The sequence below is a fragment of the Ochotona princeps genome, chromosome 30 (assembly GCF_030435755.1).
Source record: "Ochotona princeps isolate mOchPri1 chromosome 30, mOchPri1.hap1, whole genome shotgun sequence".
Taxonomy (NCBI): domain Eukaryota; kingdom Metazoa; phylum Chordata; class Mammalia; order Lagomorpha; family Ochotonidae; genus Ochotona; species Ochotona princeps.
This window is the reverse complement of record NC_080861.1, coordinates 15710973-15728761: the sequence shown is the minus strand read 5'-3', so window position 1 is coordinate 15728761 and position 17789 is coordinate 15710973. Positions and strand designations below refer to the sequence as shown.

Sequence of the window (17789 nt, the reverse complement as noted above, 5' to 3'; positions counted from 1 at the left end):
TGACTTATTAAGCTCAAATGAACTGCTCTATACATGGCACCACTGAGTCTTAAATTCCACTGAAAATTAGGCCGTGGGCCTGAGTTGTGAAATACTGGTAAAGCACTGGGTGCTGGATGCCCCACTTCTCATCTAGCTACCTGCTGATGCACCTGGAAAGGCAGAAGATGTAAGTGCATGGGTACCCATGAGTAAGCTCCTGGCTTCAGCCTGGTCTCATCACAGTCACTGTCACTGTGACAAGTGGAGGAATGAACCTGCGGATGGAAGACGCCCCCACCTCTCTCTGCCTCTTAAATAAAGTAAATCCTAAAAACAGTATGTATTACAGAAGATCCTTTGGTTCTCCAGACTAACCTTTAATGGTCTCCTCTTTGAAACGGCATTACAACTTTTGCTGGACAGTATTCTCTATTTTAGGCTATTGTTAAACTTCCTTTTATGAGGATAAAGTCAGGTTACATGAATATTATATTCCTATGAGCTTAAATCCCCCAGAAAAGCACATTCGTATTTTGGAGCTGCTTCATCATCTGATTCATATTTAATGGAAACACCCAACAAAATACCCTAGCTGTGGAAATGCAGTAAAATTCAACCAGTTTTGCTTTATTCACAAATATAATTAAAGACAAAGATTTGTAAGAATGGCTATCTTTTTCATTAAAGATGCCTTTGTAATTTTTGTGATCGTTTGCTTATTGTGAACTTTATAAATACATAGTATGGAGAATGGAAAGAAATTTACATGGATTGAAAATTAAAGCCATCATCACCATGGATCAGAAAAACCTTTTTCTTGAGCAGCAGAGAGAAACACGATTAACTTAACATGCATACATAATGAGAAAAACTTTTTCCAAGGACACTGGATCATAACAAACTGTAAAAAATGTAAATAATTTTTTATAAACTCTAGATTTGTAAGACACTTGTTCGAAAGCACTTGAGACACAATATTAAAGTACAGCAGAAATATCTTTTACTGATACCTATAATGAAAACAATAACAGTATGTTAAAATTTTAAAAACGCATCTGGATTAAAGTTCTAGTTTCATCATGCTGAGGCAATTACATGAAATTACAAACTATGTTATTACTAAAAAGCGTTTTGGTCCTCCACACTACATCCTTTTTAAAATTTCAACTCCGGCCTATTTGAGTACCAAATGACACATCACATCTATTCTGTTCATAGAAAAAATAAGACTTTTTGATCAAGCCAATTATTACTACTAAATTACAGGTAATACCCTTGGTTCCAAATAATGTTAACTTGCCAAAAACCTAACATTTTATGAATTAAATAAAGGGGTGATACTAATAGTACAGGGGACAGAAGCAACACCTTTCATCTGTATGTGCACTGGAGACCAACCCCCCATCACTTAACTGACAAAGCTACATCCTTGAATAGGACAAACAAGTCCTTTCCTACAACAACCAGCTCCACGCCTGCTACAGCACTCATTTAGAAAACTTCATAATCAACACTGCAACTTTGCTTCAAATTTTAACTGATCAAACTTCTAACTTAAAAAATCTATGACAAAAATTTGGGGCCAATAATTGTGCTTATTGTTTGCTACCCACTTCTGGCTTATGTACCTTGAAGATACAACTTAAAAGAAATGGAAAACAAGTATCACTGAGACAACTGAGCACTCCAGGTAACTTAGAAAAAGCGTTTGTTGCTATACAGACATACTCAATTTTTAGTTGGCTTGTATGTAGGTTTTATTTTAGCAAACCTTAACTTGTCAAAAACATCAAGGCAAGCAGCCTTTTTCTGCATTTAATATTATACACCATAACCATTAAAATTATTTACATGTTGAGTACCACTACAACTTTTGGGGTATTATCTCAAATATTTGCTGGCAATACAATTTAGCTATAATTAAAGACTGTTTTAGAATTTTGCAAAGCCTACAAATTTAATGACAAATGTTGTGTTTTAAAAGTTTGTTAAAGATATGAGAATCAATCATATGATGGTTCACCACCTGTCAAAATAAAATTATTTTGATTTACATTCAATAATTGTTTCTTTTGTTCCCATGTAGGCTGTTTACTACATTGAGTTATTTAAAATAAAGTATCACTATAAAAGGTAAAAATACTACTTGATGGGTCTGGCATGAGGCTCACTGGTTAAATCCCCGCCTGGCAAGCGCTGGGATGTCATATGGGCGCTGGTTCATATCCTGGCTGCTCCACTTCCCATCCAGCTCCCTGCTGGTGCCCTGGGAAAGCAGTCAAAGACGGCCTAAAGCCTTGGGACTCTGCACCTGCATGGGAGACCTGCAAGAGGCTCCTGGATTCTGATCAGCTCAACTCCAACTGTCGTGGTCACTTGGGGAATGAACCAATGGATGGAAGACCTTTCTGTTTGTCCCATTCTCTGTAAATCTTTCCAATAAAAATAAATAAATCTTAAAAAAATATTTTGTTTATACATATGATTTTACATTTCTACCTCAAAATGTTAAGAGCAATTTAGTAAATATACTCTGTCACAGGCAAAAGCTTTTATACTGCTTTGCAAATTAAGTGATTTACTGACTCTAGTTTGAGAATAAACCAACTCAGTGATTTTTTTTTCAGATATGAGTTCTAATTTATTTGTTTTAAAAGGTAGGTAACTTATTTCTTAAATTACTGTACAAAGCAGTGTAAGTTAGATTCAAGACAGAAAACAGATTTCTCTCTACTTTGTCAAGGCATTTGGAAGCAGCAGGTAGAAGCTCTCAGTATCTCCCTCTTTCTTTGTCTTTCAAATAAAAACCAAAACTTCTAAAAAAGCTTTACTTATTTGCTTTGAAGATATCTCTTACAGTGACTAAGTTAAATCTAAGTGTGATTAAAAAAACTAAGATTTCCATAAAATATGTCAATTTCTCAAAAAATTAAGACTCACAAATATTAAACCCAGAAAAATGTCCACAAAACCAAAACTCATCAAGGAGAAACTGACCAAAAAGATGTACATTTAAGTACACATGTCAAAATGCAGTATATTCTTTATTAATGTAAAACAACTGGCTTTAAAAAAACCATTTCATGGACAAAACAGATCACACAGAAATGTTCATTTAATGAAAAGAATGTTAAGTATATGACACATTCTGCAGTTGACGTGCAGCGGAAGTGCAATCACTCACCAATATAGACCCTTTTGCTGTACCTCTGCATCAGCAACAACACAAATACATGCAGTGGAATAAGGTTGATGATAAACACATAACCACCCCAAGCAGAGACCTACGGGCAAACAGAGAGAGGTTAACTCAAACACAGAGCAAGTGAAACATGCTAAGCTTTCTAACTACGTCGAGGGATGCTTAAATATGCATTTAATTAACCAAAAAGTAACCCATTTCTCCTTACTTTTATTGATTTAAAATAGCATGATTCCACAAGTCAAATATTCAAGCACACTTTCCTATATTCCCCGAAGAAATGTTCAAATTAAATTAATATTAATTAGAAAAGTTAAGAACACTATAATCTGTGAATTGGCAAGAAGCAAACAAGCTAAGGAGTATCAGGAGACAGATCTAGAGTGGTTTCTGTCACATATTTTTGATGGAAAATTCATTGCAAGATGTTGGCTGAAAGAATAATGGGTGTTCGCACTCCACAGATTATCTGAATGTTTTAAGATTCTCAAAATTAAAAGTGCTAGTTAAGTATGAACTCTTCTCAACACATGGATTACACAATTTCCATTTTTAATGCCATATATAACATTTAATCAGGGTAAATGAGATTTTTTACTTAAATAATGAAAAAATGCAGGATGGGACAGAAGGGCATTTTTCTAACAACCTTCTCTTTCTTCATCTTTATATTAGGTACCTGCCTCAGCTGAACACATGACAACTTAAAAACTCCCACTATTTTACCATCAGGCAGTTAGTCAATTACAACCCGGGAAAACTGGCATTTTAGCACAACATTTAAGACTGTTAAACAAAAGCTTATCACCTAAACGTGATTCCACACTTAATATTTGACAATCAAAATTTCCTATTTCCCTTTAGCTTGTAATCTAACTTGGAAAATACTTATTAGCACTTGAAAAAATAAAACTAGAAACAAAAGAAAAATAATACTTAATCTTTTAAGTATAAAAATAAGCAATTATTTAAAACTTAATTATTTAAACACAATTTAAATATATAAGTTAAACATAAAACATAAAATATCTATTCACATACTATATATTATACAGCATATTATAATCATATGATCATATATAAACACGCTACAATATATTTTATGTGTTTATAAATAAAGTGAAACATAAAATAAATAATATATAAAACATTTTGAAGGTTATACAGGAGGAAAAAATCTTGCTTCACTTGGCTGCAAATACATTAGAGGGATTCAATATTGCCTTTCCCCATTCGATCCCACATATCTTTAAATTAAGAAATCTTACCATATAGAAATAGGATAAACAGCAGCACATTGTCCAAAAAACTGAACCAGTTTTTACAGACTTTACCTAAAAAACAAAACAAACTGATATAATGCAATTTTACATTTATAAATATCCTTTTAAAAACCAGTAAGCTGTGCTACAAATATCTAATATCTTACGCAAAACAAAAACAAAAACAAAACACAAAACCCAACCAAAACCCTGAGATTCCTCAGATGGCCAGGTCTGCTTAATACGCCTATACGGAATCCTTAGCAGCAGCCAAATATTTAAAGAATAGCTCTGATGCTCTGGGTTACACTGCTATCAGGAAAAGAATCAACTTAAAAAGAACTACTTTTCTCTTAAATTGATTGGTATCGATGATTTGGGGCTTTAATAAAACTTTGTACACTAAATCTATATTTCTGAGGAAAAAACTGATTTACATATGTGAAAGAGAGTTACAGGGAAGGAAAGACAGAACAAGATTCCATCCCCTGGTGCATTCCCGATGGCCTCAAGGGTCGGCGCTGGACCAGCAGCTTCACCCAGGTTGACCACAGCGACACACAGGCCCAAGCTGTGGGCCATCCACCTCTGCTGCTTTCCCATCCCAGGCACTCAGCAGGGGCTGAACCTATTAAGCCACAGCACTGGCCCCATTCTTCACTTGTATAGTTGATTTGCTCAGACCAAACATCTCGTTAACTTTTCTTCATTTGAATGCTCTGACAATATATATATCACATACCTCTGAGACACCTAAACGTTTCATCATCATAATCAGAAATCTTCAAAATACAATAACCGATATTCAAAATATTTTCCAGAAGGCCTCAATTATTTTGAAGTAGAAAAACAAACTACAATAAAGGAAACTTCAAAAAGCAGACAAATTTCTACTGTCTTAAAAACTAATCAATGGGCTCGGCAGCGTGGCCTAGTGGCTAAGGTCCTCGCCTTGATCCCATATGGCTGCTGGTTCTAATCCCGGCAGCTCCACTTCCTCTCTGTCTCTCCTCCTCTCAGTATATCTGACTTTATAATAAAAATAAAATAAATCTTAAAAAAAAAAACTAATCAAGTATTTTCCATTTATGTTTTCATTTGTAAAAGCAAAACACTAACACCTTCAGAAAACTGATTTTTTTTAAAAAATGCAACACATAAAGGGTCATATGTTTATTATGAATAAGTGTCATTTAAAAAATGAGTCTCATTACAAGCAATTGTTTAAAAAATTACCTCTATTTTCTCCTTGTACATGATAGCCAAGTTCAAGTTAAAGCATCTACAGAGCAGATTTTAAGAACTTGTTTACTGCTGGATGAGTCTCTATTAACAGATTGCAACAAGCTACAGATGACACCCCCAAACTTTAGAACAAAGAATCACATTTCCAGTTAATAGCACTTAAAAATGTATCAGGCTCAATTCATTCTTACTAGCAGAAAGTAACTACACCACACACATACAACTTGGCTTTTCAGAAGAGCTAGTAGCTGTAGAATAAAGGTGGGCTCTAGGTCAAAATGTGAACAGGGAAAGCATATTAAAATGTTGAAAGTTTCAAAATGAGAGAATTTCCAAATGCCTATTAGAGATTATCCCTATGATATCGCCAAAGACACTGAGAAAGGGAGAGGTGATACAAGTGATATCGCCAAAATCATAGAGACCAAAAGAACACACAGACCAAAAGACAGTTTCTAGGAAGTACACCAAGGGTGAAAGAAAACAGGAGAGCTTTCCGAGACGATGCCAAGCCTTCTCAGTAGAGGGCGCTAGAGAAACACTGCAGAAAAAAGGGCTTCCTACCATCCCAGATCTGGGCTGAGGTTTGGCCAACTGGAAATGAAGACATCCAATGCAGCATCAGGACCCCAACCATGCACCCAGAACCATATTTTGCAACATTTATCTGGTGATCACCCTATGGTCCTGTTGAAAACAGTAACTAGAGTCCCCTGCCTACTTTGAAAGCCAACTGCTCCACTGACACCCAGACTCCACTGACATCATGCCAGAGTCACCAGCTCTCACTTCCTAATTTTGCAGCTGCCATTTCCCTATACTTACTGAGCTGTTACTCAGCTCAATATATGTTAACTTCAGTCTAGCCAAATCATTGAACTTCTCTACTGTCAAAGGACTGACACATCCCTACTCAATGATAGGAACAGTTTGTCCAAAGATATCAATTTCCTTATTAGTTGCTCTTTTACCACAGTTAAGACTTTTTAAAAGTTTTTTTCATTGAATTAGGAAACTATTTTTTAAAAAAGATGTATTATTCTAAAAGAAGTTAAACAGAGGGGAAGAAACACAGATCTTCGATCTAGTTATTTGCTCCCTGGAAAGCTAAAACAGCCAGGGCTGAGGCAGGCTGAAGTTGGGAACCTGGAGCTCCATCCAGGTCTCCCATGCTGGTGGCAGGGCCCAAGGCCTCGGCCATCTTCTGAGGCTCTTTGAGGACCATCAGCAGGGAACTTGGTGGGAAGTGGAGCAGCTGAGGCATCCGTTGGCACACACATGAAATGCTGGTGTCATAGGCATTTAAAGAAGTAGACTTCTTTATATGAAATTTAACCGATTTAACTTACTGTCCTTTTTCTATCAGACTAGTAGTACAATCTAGTACAAGAATTTTAAGATATATTTTATAACTGCCAAATGTAGCCCATATTCTGAAATTTCTTCTGCTGTGTAGGCTTAGAGGGAAATGAGAAAAGCAAGCAAACATATTTCTCAGTATTTCCTAAAAGACAAAGAAATTATGCTGAGCTATATTGGGCACACAAATTATAATTAGCTTCTACCCCATTGGAGAGAGAATACTTCAGCAAAACTCGAGTTGAAGCACAGTATGAAAGCAACCATACAATGAGTATAGCCACTACAGATCCTGAATGCCAGAGGCAGTAAAAACAATTTTGGCTCAGATTAAATTACAAGCTTCTCTTTTCTAGCTATCAAGTAAATTTTAAAGTCTTTATGTAAAAAGGGTAAGGTATCACTTGAGATGCTTCACTCTATACAGGAGTGCCTAGGTCCCAATTCCACGTTTTATTTTTTTAAACTGGAAAGGCAGATTTTACAGAGAGGAGAGACAGAAATATTTTCCATCAATGGCTCACTCCCCTAATGGCTACAACGGCCAGAACTGAGCCAATGCAAACCCAGGATCCAGGAGCTTCTTCTGGGTCTCTGGTGTAGGGTCCCCGAGGGTTTGGGCTGTCCTTGACTACTTTCCCAACCCAGAGGCAGGGAGCTGGATGGGAAGTGAAGCAACTGGGACATGAACTGGGGTCCATATGGGATCCCAGAGCCAGCAAGGTGTGTATTTAACCGCTGAGCCATCACCCTGGGTCCCTGACCCCATTTCTGATTCCAGCTTGCTGCTGATGCGCACCCTGGAGGCAGCATGTGATGATCCAGGCACGTGGGTCCCTGCCACCTAAATGAGTCTCTGTCTCCTGCCTTCAGCCTGGTCCAGCTCCGACTGCTGTGGTCATGTGGGAAGTGAATGAGCACATGCAAGATCTCGGCCTCTCCTGCCTTTCTGCCCAATTAATTAATTAATAAAACCACAAGATACTTTACAAAGCTAATGGCATGAGAAAAGAACCTTGAGGGCAACAAAGCAGGAAAGCCGACATTCATTTACTCATGATGCATGTGGCGGAAGTAAGAAAGGGTAGAGACAATAAAATTCATAGTCAAGGAGGTTGTAAAGAGAAAGCCAAGTAATCAGTACCGTAGTTTATAGACTATGATTACTGGATCCTAATATCAGAGGTGTTAAAATGTGAGGGGAAAGTGTATGTCATAGGTATTGATCAGAAATCTCTCACACAGACACACATGCGCGCTCTCTCTCTATCTCTCTCTGCTGGAACAGAGGTAGGTAGTACAGAGGGCTTTGAGAGAATTAATAAAATCTGCTTGAAGGAACCGGCAAGGTTTCAAAGACGCAAGCCTTGAAGGATTCTAAATGCAGAAGAGGAATTGGGAGCAAAGGAGATGAGGCAAACGTCAGCACCTGACGGGGACTGGACAGTTCCAGAAAATGATGTCGTGCAGTCAGACTGGGACTTGGTCAGTTACCACAGTTTGGTCTTCATTTATGAATAACAGGGAGTCTATTAATAGAAAGACGTAAAGAATAATCAAATTATCTCTCTAGTAACATGCAAAAAGATGACAGGCTAGGAAAGTAGACTGAGTTCTGACATCTACAGTTCAAGCAGTACGAATGTAGATGAAGCCGAGAGATCTGGAGCACTGGACAAAAAGTTGCTAGTTTCCAGTTTCTTGGCTTGCAGCACTAACCATCAACAGGGAGAAAGCAGGCCAACAGATGCTCAGTTTGGTTGGGCGGTTTTAAAAAATGAAAAAATTACATATACATATATAAGGATAGCTAAGATTCTTAAAATACAGAAACTGAAAACAGCAACAGAAAACTCATACTTGGAGTTGTCAAAATTCAATCTCAGTAACTGACACTCAGAAAACAATAGGTATACACAGAAGACTTGAGTAATACCAATGTTGTTGCAACTTGGTGTAAAAACAGCCACTGCCGATCTACATATAGGCGCTCAGGACTGTCCTCTGGTAAACTGTTATTTACTAAAGCATATGGCTCGCCTATAAGCCATAATCTGCAGATTTCTGTGCAGTACTATATAACAAGTACCACTACATTTTAAATGACAAAATTAGCACAGTGGCTCAACTGGCAAATTCTCCACCGGTATCTGATAGGGGCAACAGTTCTATTCCTAGTTGCTCCACTTCTGATCCAGCTCCCTAATGCTATGGACTGGCAGGACAGCTGGGTTTGGGTCAGGTCCTTAGGCCCTGCACTCACATGGGAGACCTGGAGGAAGCTCCTCACTCCTGGCTTCAGATTGGCTCAGTTCCAGCCATTGTGGCCATTTGGGGAGTGAACCAGTGGATGAAAGTTCTGTCGGTCTCTCCCTCTCTCTGTCAATCTGTATTTCAAATAAAAATAAATGTATCTTCTAAAAAACAAGAAATAAGTAAAAAAAAAAAAGGAAATCCCTAAATATTTGGAACGTAGATGGCATTCAAAAAATTATGTGTCACATAAGAAACAATCAACTGAAAAATTTTTCAAGTACTTAACAATGAAAGCATTACCTTTAAAAATATATGGGTTAGAGCTTCAAACAGTGCTTAGGGTATAATTTTAAATGCTTATGAGGAAATTAGAAATAGACCAAAAAAAGAAGATTCAACCTTAAGATGTTAGAAAAGAACTAGCCGGGCCCGGCCCGGCGTGGCCTAGCGGCTAAAGTCCTTGCCTTGAACGCCCTGGGATCCCATATGGGCGACGGTTCTAATCCCGGCAGCTCCACTTCCCATCCAGCTCCCTGCTTGGGGCCTGGGAAAGCAGTCGAGGACAGCCCAATGCATTGGGACCCTGCACCCGCGTGGGAGACCCGGAAGAGGTTCCAGGTTCCCGGCTCCCGGATCGGCGCGCACCGGCCGTTGCGGCTCACTTGGGGAGTGAAACATCGGATGGAAGATCTTCCTCTCTGTCTCTCCTCCTCTGTATAGCTGACTTTGTAATAAAATGAATAAATCTTAAGAAAAAAAGAACAGAACAGAACAGAACAGAACAGAACTAGCCAAGGGCCTGGGGCCGTGGCCTAGCGGCTAAAGTCCTCGCCTTGAAAGCCCCGGGATCCCATATGGGCACCGGTTCTAATCCCGGCAGCTCCACTTCCCATCCAGCTCCCTGCTTGTGGCCTGGGAAAGCAGTCGAGGACAGCCCAAAGCTTTGGGACCCTGCACCCTTGTGGGAGACCCGAAAGAAGTTCCTGGTTCCCAGTTTCAGATCGGCACAGCACCGGCTGTTGCGGTCACTTGGGGAGTGAATCATCGGACAGAGGATCTTCCTCTCTGTCTCCCCTCATCTCTGTATATCTGACTTTGTAATAAAAAAAAAAATAAATCTTAAAAAAAAAAAAAAAGAACTAGCCAAATATAAAGTAGAACGAAATAATAAAGACCAAGAAATCATGAAACGGAAAATAGAGGTGGGGGCACTTGGCCCAGAAGTTAAGACTGCTTGGGATAATCACACTCCACATTAGAGGGCCAGAGTTCAAGGCCTGGCACTGCTCTGGCTCTCCAGTCCCTACCAACGCACACCCCGGGAGGAAGAAGGCAAGGGCCTGAGTACTTGGGCTCCTGGCACCCACCGGGGAGACCTGACTGAGTTCTTGGGCTCCAGGCTTCAGCCTCCACTCAGCCCTTGGCAACTGCAGGCACTGGTATAGCACACCTGCAGACAGGCGTGCGTGCTCTCTCTCAAACGTTACAAGAAATAATTGAAAAGAAACAGAAAATATAGGGAAAAACTCAGTGAAACTAAAAGCTGGACAAACATTAGCTAGACTGAGATTAGACATCAGTACAAACTGTATCAAAATTACGTATCAAGGAACACTGAATAATCCGTACCAACAAACTAATATTTAGAGGAAATAAAATTGAAAATATATATACCACTAAACTTATTTAAGAAACAAAATCAAAACAGAAACATACAGTGCAAATAACAAATTATTAAAATTTTCCTGTATCCAGTTGGCTTCGATCGTGAATACTAAACAAACAGGTGAAGAAGTAATTCTATAAGGATACTTTTAGGAAACAGAGAAAATATCATCCTATGTTTTGAAGTGTAACAAAGTATACCAAAGACACAAAAATTTCACTAGAAAAAGAAAAAAACTACAGGCTAGAATCCCTTATCAACAGAGCTAACAAAATAAAATCAACACAAATGCAGCAAAGTGTACAAAGGGATGGTTGGCTATGAACAAATGGGACTGGAATTTATCTTCGGCAAAATTCTTTTCACATCTGAAAATAAACTAATGAAGAGATTCCTCACTGCCAGTGACTGATTCTCTGGGGACACGTGGCAATGCCTGAAGACATTTTTGTTGTAGTTACTGGGGACACAGAATGCCACTGGCATTTACAACCTAAGTCACGGCATACTACTACACACACAACACGCAAGATGCCACAAACTCCAACGACCCTACCCAAACTGTTAATATTGCTGAGATTGAGAAACCCTGAAATTAACACAAGGATACAACCATGCATTACCTCAATAAACAGACACACAAAAAGCAGCAACTGGAGAAAATCAACATCCTTCATTATAAAAACACCCAAGTCAGAACAGGAAAGGCTAGTCAGTCTTAGCACTTTCATCTTGAGGGTTTCTGTCAAAACAATCAAACAAGGGAAAAGTTCCTGTATAGGTTGGGAAGTAGCAACACACTATTTTTCTAAGTAAATGTGATCTTGTAAATGAACAACCCTATGGAATCCAAGAACTGAAAAGCAAATTTTAAAACATAAAGTCACAGGATACATAAACATATAAAAATGTATAGTCTTCTCAATTTTAAAATGCACTCTATAGAAAGTGTGCCAATGAGGTTAATATAATTATCTAGATCAAAGGAACAGAACAGAGTCCAGAATTAAGCCCCTCATTGTATCTTCCCTGTTAGATCAGGACAAGAAAGAACATCCTCACCACTTTAAGCGAGCATGTGTAACAGGACAAGAAAAGGAAATAGAAAGTGCATGGACTGAGAGGGTGTAATGATTAGGAAGAAAGAATCAAACTGTTTTCCTAGATGATATCACAAAACATATGGAGAATTAGACGACACACCAGCAATGACTTAAAATTATAGGCTCATATAATTTTGCACACAATTCATGCAAAAATGTGATAATACTGAACTATAGTTTTAACAGAGAATATACATGTATATATGTGTTTATATGTATACATAAAACCACACACACACACACACACACACACACAGTTAACTGATTTCAACAAGCCTACTATGGGAGGTTAAGTCAGTGGGGAAGATATATCTTTCCGACCAACACATTAAAACTAGACTTCCGTAGCCCACACAAAAGGGCTTTCAATGTTTCTTGTATAAAAACATAATAACTCAAAATGGATCACACATCAAAAATGGAACTTATAATTACTCTACAGATATAAACATGAGAAAGTCTTTGTGACCTTGGATTAGCCAACTAGTTCTTGGGTAGAATACCAAAAAGATTTTAAAAAAGGAAAAAGAAAGGATGAATTAGATTTTACCACACTTAACATTTTAAAAAGCCATGCACAGGTAGAAAATGCTTTGCAAAACACATACCTCAGATATAGGACTTACTTTTAGGATATATAAACAACTCTTAGAATCCAAAAGAAAAGCAAAACTAATCAAAGCATGTGTCTTCTGACAGTTCCCAAAGAACAGGGAAAGAGACAAGCACATGGAAAGATGCTCATTAGTCACTGAGGAAAAGCAAACTGAAGCTATAAGATACCACTACCTACCAACAAGGAGGAATAAAATTTCAACATCTGACATATCACGTACTGCTATAAATAAAGTGCTACTTATGCAATGGTGGAGGAAATAAAGAAAAACACACTTTGGAAAACTATCTGACAACTTTCAATATAAAGTCAAACATATGATTAACACAAAAATCAGTAATCCATGCCTTGGCATTTGTGTAGGAGCAACACCAGGACATATGCACACAGAAATCTGTACACAAGTATTTACATCCTCTTTGATAAAATAATTTTTGACCCTAAATTGGAAGCAAATAAACTGTAGAACATCTACACAATGGAACACTACTCAACAACAAAAGTAACAAGTTTCTAAAACATGCAAAAAGGTGAATGACTCAAAAGCATTGCTAGGTGCAGGAGACAGAGGGGTCTCCTTACTGTTTTCATTTATACAGCATTCTGGAAAAGAAACACTGAAAGCTGTACCTAGACAGAAATCCAATCAGTGGTTGCAAGAAAACTAAGGTGACCAAAAACTGGGTAATTCTGGCACAAAGTCAAATATATAGATGGGAACGAAATGGAATTCAGAGTTCAGAGAGGAAAAAAACCCATACATCTATGGTTAACTTATTTTTGATAGGGATGCTAAGACCATCCATTGGTAAAAGAGTACTTTTTCAACAAGTGGTGCTGGGACAACAAAACAGCAACAAACCAAATTCAGGAGCACAGTGCAAGAATTGCACACTCCAACCGAGTGGTAACTTATTCTTGAATGCAAGGATGCTCCAAAAAACAATAATCAAGTATGAAGACACCACACTGAAAAATGAAGTTGGGAGAGGAGGGAAAACTACATGACCTTCTCAACTTCGTGAAGGAAAATTCAACAGCCTTCCACGACAAAGCACATAGGAGCATGCCAGTTGGTTTAAGATTCCAGCTTCCTAGGAATGCTGACCTGGGAGGCAGCAGGTAAATGAAGGTTTACTGTCTGGTCCCTACTATCCACAGTGGAGATCTGGACTGAATTACGAGCTCCCAGCCTCAGTCTGACCTGTCCTGGCTATTGTGGCACTCGGGGAACAAACCATCAGACAAGAAGTCTTGCCTGTGTCTGTCCCTTGCATATACAATTTATAAAAGGAACAGGAATAGAAAGAAATTATCAACATAATACACATACATACAGAGAACACAACGAACACCCCACTCATAGTTGAAAAACTGAAAAGCCTTCTTTAGTTGCAGCCATCCCGTCGGCACAAAGGGCACGAGGGAGGCGTACATGGACTCGAGGCATGCATGTGACTAATGCTCCCATCTCCAGCTTGGCGACAAGGTCTTCAAAGAGAGAGGTTTCCGTTCCTGAATCCATGCACGGACTCCTTCACAAGCTCCCAGTAGGGTGTTCAGAAAGAAAGGAGAATGCTTCCTGAAGGACTGAGATACAAAAGGCAAAGAAAACCTGAAAACTATTCATGACCTTGGAAGATGATCTTGAAAGCATTAGTCCAACCAGGACCAACTCAGGACTTGCAGAGTTGGCTACTACAGCCGTGAAGACAGCCGTGAGTCTGATGAGGAGGAAAGAGAAGGTCCATCCCGTCCACCTACTTCTTCTCCCCTCACATGTTACAGAGGAGAAATCCATTACACTTTGCTTGGGGATGATCTGGCAACAGCTCCAGCATGCAGGAACTCACTGAGCCAATGCTGAACTATATCCTGGGATAATGGGTACAACATTTGGTGTAGATCAGCTGCAAACTCATTTGATGTTGAATAAAGATAAATAAGCCAGAATGACCAGCGCTGCCCGCACACTTCACTTCTGCTGTGAAAGACATTATGCACACAGTGGCTGGGATCCCTGAACGCAGCCGGTGAGGGTGCCTTTGTTTCCCCTCAGGGAGCTAATGCTTCGACAAGGGATCTGAGCATAACAGTCGCAAATAATGACTAGGAGCAGTTTTATTCTGATATAAATAATGATGAAGATCGATGGTGGTCTTGGTTTAGCAAAATAAGAAATAATAATTAGTTTCCTCCCTTATCAAGAGAAATAAAATGAAGAGGTGAAACCTTCCAGGATGTTGCAGTGCAAACCATTTCTGAGCATAAGGTGTGTCTCAGGAATGAAGACACATCGAGCCATCGAGGAAGAGCCTCAACTGCAGAAGCCTTGGTGTTGCCAGCCTTAAACCAACCTGAACGAACGCCAACCTGCACATTATAAAACCTTCAAAATACTGCTTCTGGTTGTACAGGAAGTGAAACAGTGCCTGCTCTAGTCGCCTTGCTTACTTGCCTTGCCCTGTAATGTCTGTCACTATGACTGTAGAATTAAGTGTGACTTTTTAAAAAAGACTACAGTTTTTCCTCTAAGATCAGGAATAAGGTAAGAATGCTGCTCTCATTAATTCTATTCAACATAGTACTAAAGTTCTAACCAAAACAATTAGGTAAGAAAAGAAACAAAAGGCATATTTCTACAGGATTTGCCATAGAAACCTGTTAGAATAAGTGAATTTGGAAAAGCAGTATACAAACTCAAGAAACAAAAACCAGCTGTATTTCTAGAAGTTTGAAAATTAAATTAAGAGAACAATTCATGAACAACAGCATTAAAAAGAATGAAACCCTCAGGAGTCAAGGCAAGCAGAGTTTGTGGAGGCTTACACAATTGAAAACATACATTACTGCTGAAAAAAGTTGAAGACCTAAGCAAATGAAAATGTACCCTATCTTCAAAGACTGAAGATTTAATAATGTCAAAATTTCAACACTACCTAAAGTGATTTACAGACTGAATATAATCCTTACCAAAAGCCTAGACACAGAAAAATCTGACCTAAAATTCACATGGAGTTTCAAGGAATACCAAATACTAACAACAATCTTAAAGAAGACAAAGCAGTGTAGCCTGGCACAAGTCCTCACGGCCCTGCACTCACATGGGAGACCCAGAAGAAGCTCCTGGCTCCTGGTCACAAATCAGCTCAGCTCTAGCCTTTGTGGCCATCTGGGGAGTGAGCCAGCAGATGAAGATCTTTCTCTCTGTAAATCTGCTTTTCCAATAAAAATAAATAGAATCCTTAAAATAAACAAATACATAAATAAAAAACAATGACAAAGCTGGAAAACTCAACAGTTCAAAACTTTAAAATGTACACTGATCACGTCATGTGGTGCACTACACTACTGACAAAAAACATCCACATGAGGGCACTTCACAAGTTCATGCAAATGGGATTAAAGGTCAATTTATTCTGGTGCAAAACTACGAAGGTACAATAATCAAACAGTAATAACATAAAGAGACACAAGACTGCATTTCACAAGTTCATGCAAAATGGAATTAAAAGGTAACTTGATTCTGGTGCAGAAGTTTTTGTTTATCAGGGATTTTCCAAAAACACATAAAAACAAATATTATGGAGATGCTATGCATGGGTTTCAAGTTTTTTTGCATCAAAAGAGCTAGGATTCATTGTTTTGCATGAACATTTTGAAGTATTTTTGTACAGATCGAAGAAACAGAACATAGATCCTAGAAATACACCCTTACAAGATCAAATGATTTTGACAAGGATACCAAAATCATTAATGGAGAAATAATCTTTTCAACTAATGGTGCTGGAAAAATGGAAAACCTACCTATTAAAGAAGAAATCTGGGCCCATATAAAAAATATATTAAAAAAATTAACTGAAAATGGATCAGTGACCTAAATGTATAACTTAAACTTGTTAAACTCTTACAACACAGGACAAGCATTTACGACACTGAAGCTGGCCAGTTTCCTGGATATAACACTAGACATGAGGAACAAAAAAAGAGACCAACTGGACTTCATGAAATTTTTGAACAGGGCAAAATGGCAATCCACAAAATGGGTTAAAATGTGCAAATCATGTATCACGAATATATGGAACACTCCTAAAATTCAACAACAAAAAGTAAAAATCTCAGAAATGGAAAAAAGGTCTTGAACAGACATTTCTCTAGAAATGCATAGTCAATAAACACTAGAAAAGCTGTTTATTACGGTTTTGGAAGTTTCAGAGCATAGTGTAGTCATCTCAGCTATGGTGAGAGCCCCCTTGGATGCAACACATGGCTGATGCTAAGCATACCAGAAGAAGTGATCGACTGGTAAGAAAGGAAGCTAAAAGTAAGGTGAGGTTAGTCCTACTTTTATTTAAAAAAAAAAAAAAAAAAGATTTCTTTTTCTCTTTTCAAAGGCTGAGTTTGAGACAAATGATTCCCTCCCTCCACTGGTTCACTGTCCAAATGACCACCCCCCCAGCCCGCCCAACAGCCAGAGCCAGGCCAGGCAGAAGCCAGAATTCAATCCTGGTCTCCCATACAGGGGACAAGGGCCAAGTCACTTGAGCCACTGTCTCATGCCTTCTGAGAGTGTGAGCACTGGCAGGAAGCTGGCTTGGAGGCAGCATCAGAACCTGAACTAAGCATTTTGTTACAGCACACAGGTCTCTCAAAAGGTATCACAACCACTTGGCCAAACGCCCATCCCAATCTTCATTTCACAGGGACTGCTTATGCTGATACTATTACAACATTCTACTCTGGAACGCCATGTTAAAACAAAAATGTCTACTACTCAAGTAGTCAAGTCATACTGCCATTCATCTAGTTATCTAAAAATATGCTAACACAACAAGAAAAAAAACATTAAAGTCTCAAGTCATAAAACCATATTTTAGGTTTCCTAGGTAACTATTTTAATCTGTCTCCCAAAATAAACCAAGAAACAAAATCAATAAGTTATTTTTAATAGTTCATATTTTGCAGATAATCATTGTCTGTAAATCAGGCATAATACTACTAACATTAAAGTAGTATCTATAACAGACAGAAAATAGTACCTGATATTATTTTAAAGTAACAGATATCGGCATGTAACTAACATCAGTATAAGACAAAT

At 38.4% G+C, this 17789-nt stretch overlaps 1 protein-coding gene across 1 annotated transcript in view; it reads right to left on the bottom strand.

Annotated features, from left to right (window-relative positions):
• STT3B (STT3 oligosaccharyltransferase complex catalytic subunit B) overlaps positions 1 to 17789 on the bottom strand; it is an 83444-nt gene that overhangs the window by 25558 nt on the left and 40097 nt on the right. Inside the window, exons 4-5 of the mRNA XM_004588258.3 lie at positions 4453 to 4518; positions 3167 to 3266 (exon numbers count right to left, since the gene is read on the bottom strand). Of these exons, the coding sequence (XP_004588315.1) occupies positions 3167 to 3266; positions 4453 to 4518 (166 nt within the window). The remainder of the gene's footprint in view (positions 1 to 3166; positions 3267 to 4452; positions 4519 to 17789) is intronic.